General features: G+C 39.2%; 1 protein-coding gene across 1 annotated transcript; it reads left to right on the top strand.

Annotated features, from left to right (window-relative positions):
- The first annotated feature begins 8,246 nt into the window (after nucleotides 1-8,246).
- Nucleotides 8,247-14,366, top strand: kcnk1a (potassium channel, subfamily K, member 1a). The gene is made up of 3 exons (XM_072667277.1): nucleotides 8,247-9,126; nucleotides 11,744-12,139; nucleotides 12,991-14,366. The coding sequence occupies exons 1-3, from the start codon at nucleotides 8,772-8,774 to the stop codon at nucleotides 13,242-13,244; spliced, it is 1,005 nt and encodes a 334-aa protein (XP_072523378.1). The 5' UTR covers nucleotides 8,247-8,771; the 3' UTR covers nucleotides 13,245-14,366.
- The last annotated feature ends 280 nt before the right edge of the window (nucleotides 14,367-14,646 follow it).

The following is a 14,646-nucleotide window of genomic DNA, read 5'->3' as shown; positions in this document are numbered from 1 at the left end:
GCAGAATTAAACCATCATCAAAATCAATCATAAAGAAACAAAGGCAGGGCCAGGTGGATGTTACTTGAAGAAGCTTTTACATGCAGCAGAATAGGCATGACAGTAAACTCATTACAGGGAGGTAGTAGATAGCACTAGTACTAGTTTTATGCAGTGATAAGCTAGCATAAGTTCTTTGGCCTTTTAAAAAAAAAAAAACACACACATTTGGGCCATCATGCCACTGCCATGGGCCTGGGGTTGTGGGTTTGATCTTCACCCTGGGTCTGTCTATGAGGAGTTTGGTGTTGGTGTTTTCCCTGTGCTCATGTGGGTTTCCTCCAGGCATTCCGATTTCCTCTCACCGCTCAAAAATATATGTTATGTAATTTGGCTATGATAAATTGCCCCTAGGTTTGAACATGTAAAGTAAAAGGAAGTGTGTGGCACCCTGTAATGGATTGGCACCTTGTCTAGATCATATTCCTGCCTTGCACCCAGTGATTGCAGGTAGGCTTCAGACCCGCCACGACCCTGTCCAGGAAGAAGTGGATTAAAAGGTGGATGGATAAACGGACACCCCCCACCCCCATTTTGTCTGAGCAATGACTACTTTCTGCTTTCACATATTGAGATAAAGGATAAAAAAGGTAAAGGCTCCATCCAGGTAAAGATAATATGTGTAAAGTTATCTTGACGCACTATGCAAGGCCATAACTCCACAGATAGCAGCATGTCAAAGCATGGATTGTTTTATGAGTTATGGAAAAAAAAAAAAACATTTTTTTAGTGTTTCATACCATTCCATATCTGGAGCACGTAATGTAAGCATCTGGTTGAGATAAATCATTTTACAATCTCAATTTTTGACCTCAACAATTCATGTTTTTTTCTGCTCCATCAACACATCATACACCGTCCTAGCCCTAGCACTTTCTAATTTGGACTCATAGCCCCCCCTTGTGGCAATTATATTAAGTGTTTTAATGAAGTGTTTTACAGTCCTAGGTCTGGAGTTTCCCTAATCGCAGTACTGTGCCTATTATCCAAAAAAAAAAACATTTTTTGACCATTTTAAGATGTGAATAGACCCATAGACATGTTCCAAATTACCTGCGATTTTTTTACATTCACTTATGTTGCAGTTTTTAATGAAACCCAACCCTAACCTTAATTCTACTATCCCAAATTTTAACTATAAACTAAAACTAAAATTAAACATAACCATAGTATCCTACACCTAAACTTAACCTTCCAAACCTACACCTAACCCTGAACTGAACCTTACAAACCCACACCTAAACATATTCTTAAATTAACCTCAGTAACCTACACCTAAAATTATCCCTAAATTAACCTCAGTAACCTACACCTAAAATTATCCCTAAATTAACCTCAGTAACCTACACCAAAACCTAACCCTGAACTTAATCTCACAAACCTACACTTAAACCTAACCCTAAACTTAACCACACAAACCTACACCTAACCCTAACCCTACACTTAACCTCACAAACCTACACCTAACCCTAACCCTACACTTAACCTCACAAACCTACACCTGAGCCTATCCTTAAATTACCCTTAAAACTTACACCTAAACCTAACCCTAAATGTGACCTTACAAACATACACCTAAACCTGTTCCTAAATTACCCTTACAAACCTAAACCTAAACCTGTTCTTAAATTACCCTCACAAACCTACACCTAAACCTGTTCTTAAATTACCCTCACAAACCTACACCTAAACCTATCCTTAAATTACCCTTACAAACCTACACCTAAACCTATTCTTAAATGAATCTCACAAACCTACACCTAAACCTAACCCTGAACTTAATCTCACAAACCTACACCTAAACCTAACCCTGAACTTAACCTCACACACCTAAAGCTAATCCTGAACTTAACATTCACACACCTAAACCTAAGCCTAACCCTAAACATGACCTTACAAACCCAAACCTGTCCTTAAATTACCCTCACAAACCTACACCTAAACCTATCCTTAAATTACCCTCACACACTTACACCTAAACCTAACCCTGAACTTAACCTCACACACCTAAACCTAACCCTAAACTTAATCTCACAAACCTACACCTAAGCCTATCCTTAAATTTCCCTTAGAACTTACACCTAAACCTAACCCTAAACGTGACCTTACAAACATACACCTAAACATGTTCCTAAATTACCCTCACAAACCTACACCTAAACCTATCCTTAAATTACCCTTACAAACCTACACCTAAACCTAACCCTGAACTTAATCTCACAAACCTACACCTAAACCTATCCTTAAATTACCCTTACAAACCTACACCTAAACCTATCCTTAAATTACCCTCACAAACCTACACCAAAACCTAACCCTGAACTTAATCTCACAAACCTACACCTAAACCTATCCTTAAATTACCCTCACAAACCTACACCTAAACCTAACCCTGAACTTAATCTCACAAACCTACACCTAAACCTATCCTTAAATTACCCTTACAAACCTACACCTAAACCTATCCTTAAATGAATCTCACAAACCTACACCTAAACCTATCCTTAAATTACCCTCACAAACCTACACCTAAACCTAACCCTGAACTTAATCTCACAAACCTACACCTAAACCTATCCTTAAATTACCCTCACAAACCTACACCAAAACCTAACCCTGAACTTAATCTCACAAACCTACACCTAAACCTATCCTTAAATTACCCTCACAAACCTACACCTAAACCTAACCCTGAACTTAATCTCACAAACCTACACCTAAACCTATCCTTAAATTACCCTTACAAACCTACACCTAAACCTATCCTTAAATGAATCTCACAAACCTACACCTAAACCTATCCTTAAATTACCCTCACAAACCTACACCTAAACCTAACCCTGAACTTAATCTCACAAACCTACACCTAAACCTATCCTTAAATTACCCTTACAAACCTACACCTAAACCTATCCTTAAATTACCCTCACAAACCTACAACTAAACCTAACCCTGAACTTAATCTCACAAACCTACACCTAAACCTATCCTTAAATTACCCTCACAAACCTACACCTAAACCTAACCCTGAACTTAATCTCACAAACCTACACCTAAACCTATCCTTAAATTACCCTTACAAACCTACACCTAAACCTATCCTTAAATGAATCTCACAAACCTACACCTAAACCTATCCTTAAATTACCCTCACAAACCTACACCTAAACCTAACCCTGAACTTAATCTCACAAACCTACACCTAAACCTATCCTTAAATTACCCTTACAAACCCACACCTAAACCTATCCTTAAATTACCCTCACAAACCTACAACTAAACCTAACCCTGAACTTAATCTCACAAACCTACACCTAAACCTATCCTTAAATTACCCTCACAAACCTACACCTAAACCTAACCCTGAACTTAATCTCACAAACCTACACTTAAACCTATTCTTAAATTACCCTTACAAACCTACACCTAAACCTAACCCTGAACTTAACCTCACAAACCTACACCTAAACCTATCCTTAAATTACCCTCACACACCTACACCTAAACCTAACCCTGAACTTAACCTCACAAACCTACACTTAAACCTATCCTTTAATTACCCTCACAAACCTACACCTAAACCTGTTCTTAAATTACCCTCACAAACCTACACCTAAACCTATCCTTAAATTACCCTTACAAACCTAAACCTAAACCTATCCTTAAATTACCCTTACAAACCTAAACCTGAACCTATCCTTAAATTATCCTCACAAACCTACACCTAAACCTAACCCTGAACTTAACCTCACACACCTAAACCTAAACCTAACCCTGAACTTAACCTCACACACCTAAACCTAAACCTAACCCTAAACTTATCCTCACAAACCTACACCTAAACCTAACCCTGAACTTAACCTCACACACCTAAACCTAAACCTAACCCTGAACTTAACCTCACACACCTAAACCTAAACCTAACCCTAAACTTAACCTCACAAAACTACACCTAAACCTGTTCTTAAATTAACTTCACACTTAACCCTAATTTCAGTAATCTACAACTAAACATTACCCTCTACCTAATTTCAGTAACCTACACCTAAATCTAACTGTAACTTTTACTTAAGCTTAGTATCATAATACTGAGCTTTCTGCTTTTTTATGTTTTCTAGAAAAGATTCATTTGTGTTTAAAAAACTGAAAAATGTTTTCACTTGAGCATTTTTAATTTATTGAGCAAAAGTCTTTTTCACAAAACAAATACAAAAAAGGTATAAATTCATTACAATTTTACTACAGCACATATAACTAAGCAAGCGAAACTGGTGACGATTATCCTCTGCAAAATGTTAACAGGTCTAGGATTTGGTAACCTGAATTCAGCAGAAAGTTTCCTAACCTTTGGTGCTTGGCTTCGTCTCACTCCAGCAAGGCCAGAGCTCTCATGTGTCCCTTCCCGTCTAGAAATAGCCGAAAGGAGCAGAATAATCTATTATAGGTAACCTCTCCTGAACTGGCTGCTGTCCAGGAGCCAAAATGAAGGGACAGTATTCATGAGGTGGTGCAGTGTAAACTGCAGTGCAGGCAGGAAGCTGTACCACTGCACCAGACAGACCGGCAGACTAATGGACGAGCCTGACCACATGACTGCCAATGCTGTGGAAATAGTGAAACTGCTTTTTCTCTAAACAAATCAGTCTTAATTACTAGTTGTAACTGTTTTAGAACCTTGCTTTAGGAAACTATTCAGTGTATCATCAAATTCCCTATTTCACCATGATTTGATCTGATTTGTTTATTATTTTGTTTCAGAATTATTTTACAAAAGATAAATATGATTTACAAATTTAACTTAAGAATCAATTAACTTCAGTAGTGTAATATAGACAGATTTTGTTGTTTGGAAACATCCTGAATCCTAAAATAAGCTTGAATGTTTTGGATTGCGCTAATGATTGATAATAAATATATATTTTTGTAATCAGTTTTATATTCTAAAATAAATACAGTAATTGGTACAAACATTCAGTGCAATGATGCATCCTTACACTCCTTAGAGAGTAAAAACAAGCTCAAAAATGTGTGAGTCATTGAACATGGCCTGGCACTCCTACAGAAACTACAGCCTGCAGGGGGGGACAGAGGCTAACATGGACTTTCCAGACACCCCTTCTAAATAGTCAACTCAGGCTCTGTCCTAATTGTAACCATAAGCCGTAAGTCTCTCCTGAAAGTGCACTTTTTTAAGTTTTTGAAGGGCAGGTAAAAGGGGTGTTAGCGTTCAATGCGTTTAGAGAGTTTAGAGCAGGAATAGGACACACTTCGCCTCATGGCCCTTCACCCGTATACAACACTGCTGCTCAAATGTCAAATTCCGCAGTTGCCACAACACTAGATTTACCAGTTGCTGCTGCTAAAATGAGAACAATTTTAAGAATAATAAAAATGTTAATCAAACTAGATAAATTTCTTTTTCTCACTTTTTCAGTTGGTTTATGTGAGGAACATCACTGGATTGCAGTGGAACATGGGTAATTTCCTTCATGAAAGTGTAATCTGATGCACACTTACAAGAGGAGTGCTCATTAGTACATTCGTTGAGGAAATTTAAAGGAATGGGACACCCTTCTATCTTGCACATCTAGCAGGCATCTAGCAGGCAGAGTGTGAGTAGTGGGACAGGGCCTCAAAGACTTTAAGGTGCTTTCACTAAAGATACAGAGGTATGACCTCTATAGAAAAGCATTACCAGGAGAAAGGGAAACTCTGGAGCAGCTGCAGAAGAGCTTAAGGTAACATTTCATAAAAACAAGAATCAGCTAGAAGGGTATAAAGCCCTTCAGCATTGGGTTGTAGAGATGTGAAACTGTGTTCTCTGGACTGATGGAGGCCCTTCTGATACCCCTGGGATGAGCTAATATTTCTCTTCTTTGACTGATGTATTTATGCAGCCTGTTGATGCAAACTGAACGTCAGACGTTTGAACCCCTTACTGCTCTTACTGTATTAAGATACAGCTGTTGTCTTGAGGTAATGTACACAATGTGTAGATGTGTCATTCACTGCTTGCACATTTCACATGCCTCTGTAAATAAGGGCGTCAGTTTAATAAGATAAGAAACACCTATGGAGGATATCTCCAACCATACAAAACAGAGACACTCCGATACAGCAATACAGGCTTCAGGTTGCTGACGTAAGGTATTTGTTGAACAGGGCACAACAATCCTACCAGCTGAACTGATATATTTTATGGCTAACTCAGCAAACTTACATTTTGTCAACTAAGAGGAATTATCATGAATTTTGTCCATCATGAATCAGGCAATGCTTTAAAACTGTGTTTTCTTGTTTGTTGAAGTAAGACGCCCTTCTGCTTTCTGAGATCTTTCATATCTGATCTCCAAAAGGGTGGCGTCACTGCAGAAAGGAAGTTAACGTTGATGAGTTACAAGCGATGGCTGATTGTGAAACAAGCAAAACACTTGGTGTACCATGATAATCACACACACACACACACACACACACACAAGGAAAGGCCCTTTATTCCAAACTCTTTAGTGTTTGGGAATAAATTAAGGATGGGCAGTGCTTTAAGGATACAGAAAGTTGTGATCAGAGCCAAACCAAACATAAGCATATCCTGATCTCAGATCCCAGACACGAACAACTGTAAATTGTGTGTGTTTTACCTCTAAAACATGAATTTATGTGAACACTTTGAGAGTCTATTTATAATTCGAACTTGTAAACTATTCAAGTCAATAGTTGTCAATACCCTGTAGTCAAGATCATTAGAGACCAGACAAGTTTAGGTATGGTCTTAAAGTAGATGAAACAATAATGGTTTAGTTTACCATTATTTTAAAGAAAGAACAAACAAACAACTCAGTTTATTTATTCATTCATTCTTTAGAATTGATGATATAATAAAATACATGTCTCTGTTTCTTCTTCATGTTCGATTGCATTAAAATATATCATTTTGAACAAAGTGTAATTGTTAACAGTACATGTTTGATATGTAAAAGTATTGTTGATATAAGGACTATGGTGATGGCCTTGGGGTCCAAATATGTGTGCATGTGTGTGTGTGTGTGGGGGGGGGGGTATATAAAATGTCTATATTCTGAACAGGCTAAACAGCCCTGTTCAGAATGTCCAGTTTAACTACGTGTTCAAGTATGTGGTAATGAGCCACTGCATGCTCCTTTTACTGCTGAGGTGCATTTCAAGTACTCAGAGAGGGGGCAGTAGAACTCCAATGTGTCCCCTCTGAGGTAGGAAAGGTCAAGTCAAATCTTAAATTCCATGTTTTTAAAAAAAATAGGCAGCCCACAAAATCTCACTGGGTCATCTTACTTCACAGTTTGCATGTTGGTAGGTACTCCAGATACCCACAAGCACTGGAGGATGAATGAAGCATACGCTAAAAAGAACAAATAGCCTATAGTAAAGCATGGTGGTGGCTCGGTGATGCTCTGGAGCTGCTTTGCTTCCCCTGGCACTGAAAACCTGCAGCGTGTGGAGGGCAAGATGGATTCAATCAAGTATCAGGAAATCCTGAGAGAAAGCGTTGGACATTGGACCTCCCAACAGGACAACAAGCTCAAGCATACCTCCAAGTCTACCAAGGTTTGGTTTCAGAAGAAGTCCTGGAAGATTCTGGAGTGGTCGTCACATTTACCTGACTTGAACCCCATGAAAATGTCTTTGGTGGCATTTGAAGAAGGTGGTTGCAGCATGTTAAACTATTTGGTGAACTGGAGGCCACTGGAGGAGTATTGGAGACCTGGAAGCCACTGCCCATGCTGAATGCACTAAGATACCTTTAAAGATGCTTGTCATGAAGGGGTTGAGGCTGAGACTGCAGCAGTCATTTAAAGTAGCATTTTGTGTTGAATTTGGAGAAAGTGCTTGTTATATTAGTTATGTTGAGCTGAATTATTTATTATTGCAAACTAATAATAAACTTAATGATTTATATTATATATAAAATATACATATATTTTATATATACAAATTATATATATATGTATATATATATATATATATATTTTTTTTTTTTTTTTTTTTTTTTTTTTTTTTTAAAGATGAACTACCATTTGAAAATACCCTGGGGAGGCACTCAAAAAGCTCAAAAAAAGGTCTAACTGCATTTATGAAGTGAGAAAGAGACGGTTGGCGTCCATGAGGTGAAACCAGGAAGCAGGAATGCTGAAGCTCTTTCAGAAGAGGTAGCTAAAGAGGAGTGGAGCCGCTGCCCTCGAACCTTGCCTGTTCTTCCCATTGCTAAAACTTTTCTAGAGCTGTGGAATTGCACCTCCCCAAACCAGTCGAGCCACCCTTGTAGCTATTCGTGTAGCGCTTTGATACCATCTAGACCATCGCCAGAGGCGGTTATGGAGGTGGCATGGCAACTTTCGTCTGTCTAAAAGTGTTGGCGCTAATGCTACTATAGCTTTACAGTAAACAATGGAGCTGCTGTAGCAGAGCGCGGGCACGCCCTGCCCTGTCCTGTCCTGTCCTCTCCGCACTGACACATACTTGAACCTGGGAGAGGTGAGGCGCGTGACGTCACTCCACATCACCTCAGCGCTGGTGAAAGCAAAGGCAGAGGAAAAGCTCGCGAGTTTGTAAAAGCGGCCAGAAAGTGTGTGAACAGCTCTCCGAGCGAAGACCCGACGTGTGAAAGACGCTGAGGCGGTAAGAGAGCGCTCAGAGAGGCTGCCTTCTTTTCTCCACTCGTTTGTCACTCGTTGTTATCGCTGACAGGTCACCGAAAAATGCTTCAGTGTCTTTCCGGAGCCTGGTGTATGCGAGTGATAGAAGGGAACAGGTCGACGTGGTATTTTGTCCTCTTGCTGCTGGTCTATGTTTTGTACCTGGTGTTCGGGGCTGTGGTGTTCTCCTTGGTGGAATCGCCGTATGAGGACCTACTGCGACAGGATCTCGGTGCTGTGAAACTAAAGTTCCTCCAGGACCATGAGTGTTTGTCTGAGGGGAGGCTGGAGGAGTTTCTGGCTAAAGCTCTGGAGGCGAGCAACTACGGAGTGTCGGTGTTAAACAACACCTCGACCAACTATAACTGGGATTTCACCTCTGCCTTGTTCTTCGCCAGTACAGTCCTCTCCACGACAGGTGAGCAAACCCCTCCTCATCTCCGTTGTCAACCCAAAGCTTTCCCATCACACATTTGCTCAACTTTATGGACTCTTTAAGAGCTGTGTTTACAATCACGAAGGTGTAGAACCTAACCTACCTACATCACTGTACAGGACACAGGACACCGCCACTCAGGCCTAGACCCCCTCCTCACCTATTTGTCTTGGCCTACAGAGAGAAGTGAACAGGACACCAAATGTAATGGGGATATGGGTCTGCTTTATTCCGTTAAAGGTTGAAGTCAGGTAGAAAGAAAGGACATGAATCCTTAAGAAAAAAAAAAAATACTTAACCCTCGTGTTTCTTGAAACCAGCGAACCAGGATCCACCAGTGAAATTGTAGGATGTAAACAAAGTCACTCAGACCGGTTTGATATGATACTGGTTTGTATCGCCTAGAAACATTCAGAGAAACTGACTCAGATTTCAGGGGTCACAATGCATACAGCGCAGGTACGGCTATTTTTTATGGTCTCTCTCGAAAAAAAGACCTCTCATCCTACATGTGTCTTTTGAGGGTTATATGTATCATTAATGATGGTCAAATAATAAATCTCAAAGGTGTTCTGTAGGGTTTTCTGTTGCTTTACATCTTACCTTGCTTAACAGAAATTTGGGTGGAATTCCTGTTAATTTTTTTTAATGTTGTCACTATGTCCGCAGTGCTGATATGTTTAGTATGCTGTCTGACCATCAGATTTACCATAGTTAGATTTCAGAATGTGTTATGAGTTATTTAACACACCCATCACATGACCTCAGTGATCTGTTCACATTTGTCCAGACAGTGCTGTTTTTAAGTGGCATGTTAAAGCTTGTCATTAGCCTGTGAAGATCTAGTAAATATTAATGTCTCACCATCTTTCTGCATTTAGCTAGGTGACGTAGGAGCATGCATGATGTGTGAATCAGGCCGCTCTGCCCGATTCAAGGTCAACCCTCACATGGCACCCTAATCAATACGCTGCGAGGACATGTGCAGAAGAATTGTCTCTTACTTTAGCACAGAATCATTAGCAGCCAGTGCCAGCTAAATGCTAGCATTGAACAGCCCTGTAGTTGTGTTGAAGGTTGAGTGTAGGACAGGCATGTGGCTGGCGTAGCGTATCCTGGGCTTAAGTAACTTAATCCAGCAGAGAGATCAGAGCAGGATCTCCATAAACACACTGCCCTGGCAGCAACCTAGATACCTACCCAGATTTCTCAACCCAGATTAGTCTGGTTTCTCAACACAGATTAAGGTTTGTCCTCCACCCTGTCCTTGTAGTCCTTGTAGTCCCTTTCTAGTCCTCTTGGTTAAGGAAAAATGAGAGAGGGGATACCAGAGATATGGAGGGTTGGAAAATTGGTCCTGGAGGACCACAGATCTACAGAGATGAATTAAACCTAATATTCTGAATTAAACCTAGGCCCAGGAGTTGGGGATGCTTACATTTTAAGCATCATAGGCAGTAACCTATGAGACAATATTTATATTGTCGTTGTGCAAAAAAGGTATATGCATTTTTTTTGTTAACTTTATCCATAGAGATGAGCAGTACAATCCGATTGTAACACCAACCAATTGAGCAAAAGGATATATTCCAATAATTAATTAAAAAATATATATTCCAAGACATAATTACATTTGTGTGTTAGTGTACGGTTAATAAACATTATTGGTGTAATTGTACTAAGTTGGGGCACTGCTAATGCTTAGCCTAGCTGATGGTTTATCCCTTGGCATTGCACTGTTGTAGTTCCATGTTTAGTGACTTCTGTAATGTGATACAGTATAGCTTCTGAAGTAAGGAGCAAAAGTGACTCAGCTAATGCTTAACCAGAGAGAAGTACATTCCACCATTGGCCAATAACTCGTTGGAATTACAGTACTGTCAAAACACCTTATTAGCATGGATTCATTTAAAATTAAATTATGTATTTTAAATCAAAATGTTGTATTAACGAATTACAGTTGTTTAGCCAATCAACCATTACATTATTGCTACCTGCCTAATACTAAGTAGGGCCCCCATAGTGCCGCCACAACAGATCTAACCATTCAAGGCATGGACTCCACAAGAACTCTGAAAGCGGCATGTGGTATCTAGCACTAGTCAGATCCAATAATGCAGAAAGCTCTGTCAGTTGTAAGGTGGGGCCTCCGTGGATCTCATCAAGTGGGTGCCCAAGACCCTGGTTTTCTCTCCTTGGTCTACTTTTAGTAGGTATTGACCTCTGCATACCAGCAAATCCCCACTAGACATGCCTGTTGTTTTGGATATGTTTTGACCTAGTCGTCTAGCCATCACAGTCTAACCTTTGTCAGTGTGGCTCAGCTGCTTTAACACATCACTGTCAAGAACTGATTTTTCACTTGCTGCCTAATATATCCACCCCTTTGGAAGATGTCACTGTAGATGAAGATATTCAATGTTTTATTTGTTTTTAATGTTGCAGCTAATTGGTGTATTATTTTTTTTTGCTCTTTTGGTGTTTATGTATTCACACATTTATTTCTGTTTTTAAATATTGAACATCATACGTATATTTTGATAATGAAACATGCATATAATTGTGTACATAAAAAAAATGATCTTGTCTCTGTTTTTAGGTTATGGCCACACAGTGCCTCTGTCAGATGAGGGCAAGGCCTTCTGTATCTTGTACTCGGTGGTGGGAATCCCATTCACCCTCCTGTTCCTGATGGCAGTGGTGCAAAGAATCATGGTGTTTAGTACTCGTCGGCCTGTGGAGTACGTGCAGCGCCGCTGGGCTCTGTCCAAGTCTCTGGTGGCTGGTGTACACGCAGGTTTGATGGCAGTCATCATGGTCTCCTGCTTCTTCCTCATCCCTGCCATAGTGTTCTCTGTGCTGGAGGAGAACTGGAACTTCCTAGAGTCCTTCTACTTTTGTTTCATCTCGCTTAGTACCATTGGCCTGGGTGACTACGTACCAGGAGAGGGCTACAACCAGAGGTTCAGGCAGCTCTATAAAGTGGGGATTACTGGTGAGTGTAAACCCAGTGTAATCTTAACTCTCTGAATGTGCAGCAATTTGATTTGTTGATATTTTAGAAAAGAATTCAGAGTGTCGTCAAATTGTACATTTTTTTGTACAAGTTTTAAAAATGGCAGTAGTCCTGACCAACCCTTGGATAAGCCACTTTTCAGAAGAGATTCCACATGAACATATTTTCTTTTCCAATGCCAATACTAAAACTGTGAGTATTGGCTGACACAGTTACCAGTCCCATTTACCCTAAAAGTACTTACTGTGTGCCTAATTGGTACTTTTAACGCTAATTATTTGTAATGATCCGTAATGAGTTGCAGTGGAAAAATGCTTTGACACAGTGGAAACTTAATCACTCACTGAGAGGCCAGATTTAGTGTGTGGGCATAGCGTTTCACATGTAGAAATGTTCTCAGGAGTTATCAGCAACTAGAACTAAAGCATATTTAAGCCATATTTGCACCTGTGTGGCTTTCATTCACTTCTCTTGTTTGGAGCACATGAGACTGATAAAATGTGCAGTTTTATAAGATGTGACAAGATCTTGTGACAGTGGATGTCCATACATCGGAGCTCCAAAGTGTTCAACACAGCACAAAGGCACTGGTTCTTAACAAAGTAATGCAGACACAGATCTTTGGCAATAAACGTTTGAGTTTGTAATTTGTTATACCCTTTCTGAGTTGGGTGGCATTTTTATTTATTTATTTATTTTCCCTCTGCAGTTCTTATACAGTTATTATACCCCTATGCTTACAAACCAATCTTAAGGATTTCTTCTTGGAAGATTTGTTGAAAATCAGTAAGCAAGTTACTCAGCATTGTGTATCTTTTTTCTCCTTCCAGTCTACCTGCTACTGGGTCTGATTGCCATGCTGGTGGTTCTGGAGACATTCTGTGAGCTTCAGCAGTTGAAGAAGTTGAGGAAGATGTTCTACCTGAAGAAGGAGAGAACTGAAGACCAACTTAATATTGTGGATCACGATCAGTTCTCTTTCGCTTCTGTCTCTGATCAGACAGCATCAGTCAGAGATTATAGGACAGATTTAATCAATGATAGCTCCCCCATAGCAGCCAGTGATGGCTCTGTCATAAGATGAGATCCCTTAACAACAAGTAGATTTAGATTTTGACTTTAAGAAACCAGGTGCTTCCAATCAGTATAGGTGTAGACATACATGTCCATTTAAATCAGTATCCTAAATTTAATGTCTGAACAATCATGGCAACATCTAAACTGATAAATTAGATAGTTGTGCTTCAAGCAGAGGCTGGACATAATGCCAAACATATAAAAGAGTGATAGTAGTAGCTTTAGTTTAGATAGAAGTGTCATAGTTGTAATTAATTTATTCGGTGGGCTGGATTTTTTTTCCAGAACAGTTCTATTTTTTTTGTTGCATATTATTAAAGTATAGGGACAGGGCTGATTGTCCCAAAACATCTTGGCACAAAGATGATTCTTGAATGGTTGCACGAGCATCATAATGTACACTCTCTCTACCAGTTAAAATGGCGAAAGATGTTTTGGGGACACTGTAATGGTTCTGGGGTTGTAAAGTATCTTCAGGATTTTATTGTGAAATGGACTTAAAAGGGATAAAAAAGTGTGTTGTTGATCGTCACTGATCAGAAGTCATTGACTGTCACTGATCATTCCAAGAATGTGAGACTGCAATGTCAAAGTTACTTCTTCCTGTATTTCTGTAAATATTGCAAACTCTCTATTCCATGTTTACATGTATGTAATGGAGCTTTAAATATATATATATACTTTTGTCTTTAAGTTAAATTAATGTGTATATAGTGATTTTTCTGAGGGAGTAGAGATGACATCATGCAGCCTTGCAGAGACTGCATTTATTAAATGAATTAGTTATTATTTGATTGCCTTATCTAGGCTGATGTATATTAATGATTTGACATTGTGCTGCAGTTAATATAGTGGTCCACAGTAGGGCGCTGTTTTGCACTAAATAATAGAAACACTGATATTTCCATAGGAAGGCCATGAGTGAAATTGTGAAATTTGTCACCAAAGCTCCTGTGATTATTACAAAGGCAAAAGTGTTTATCTTGTATTACAAACAGCAATGCAACATTTTAAACATTGGATTTATTCCAATTTCCTGCTCATTTACAGGAGCTACTAACATGCATCCTGCAGTCACTGAAGTGATATGCTTTGAGAAACTGTCTTGATAATAAATATATAATAATTAGATGGTTTCTTGTTTGATTATGTGTCTGTAAACATGAATGAATCCCTTAAACTTATCATGTGTCCCCATGCTTAAGTTCATCACTCTCATTATTAACTTCCATATTAGTCAATAGTACAGTAGTATTTGTAGATAATAATTATTAATAATGTTTTTATAGTTAAATAAATAGTCATTTAAATTATAATAACACTCAACCAACATTAAACGTTTTTGAGCAATGTCGTAGAGGAACGACTTTCCAGAAGCTTGTTTGTAAGAGAGCTTTACTGATTTAAAC

This window comes from Salminus brasiliensis, chromosome 22 (assembly GCF_030463535.1).
Source record: "Salminus brasiliensis chromosome 22, fSalBra1.hap2, whole genome shotgun sequence".
Lineage (NCBI taxonomy): Eukaryota > Metazoa > Chordata > Actinopteri > Characiformes > Bryconidae > Salminus > Salminus brasiliensis.
This window is presented reverse-complemented; position numbering and strand designations above follow the sequence as displayed.

Coding starts and splice junctions, on each gene's coding strand:
- kcnk1a (XM_072667277.1), top strand. CDS start 8,772: ATGCTTCAGTGTCTTTCCGGAGCCTGGTGTATGCGAGTGATAGAAGGG. Junction 9,127..11,743: donor TACAGTCCTCTCCACGACAG/GTGAGCAAACCC, acceptor CTCTGTTTTTAG/GTTATGGCCACACAGTGCCT. Junction 12,140..12,990: donor CTATAAAGTGGGGATTACTG/GTGAGTGTAAAC, acceptor TTCTCCTTCCAG/TCTACCTGCTACTGGGTCTG.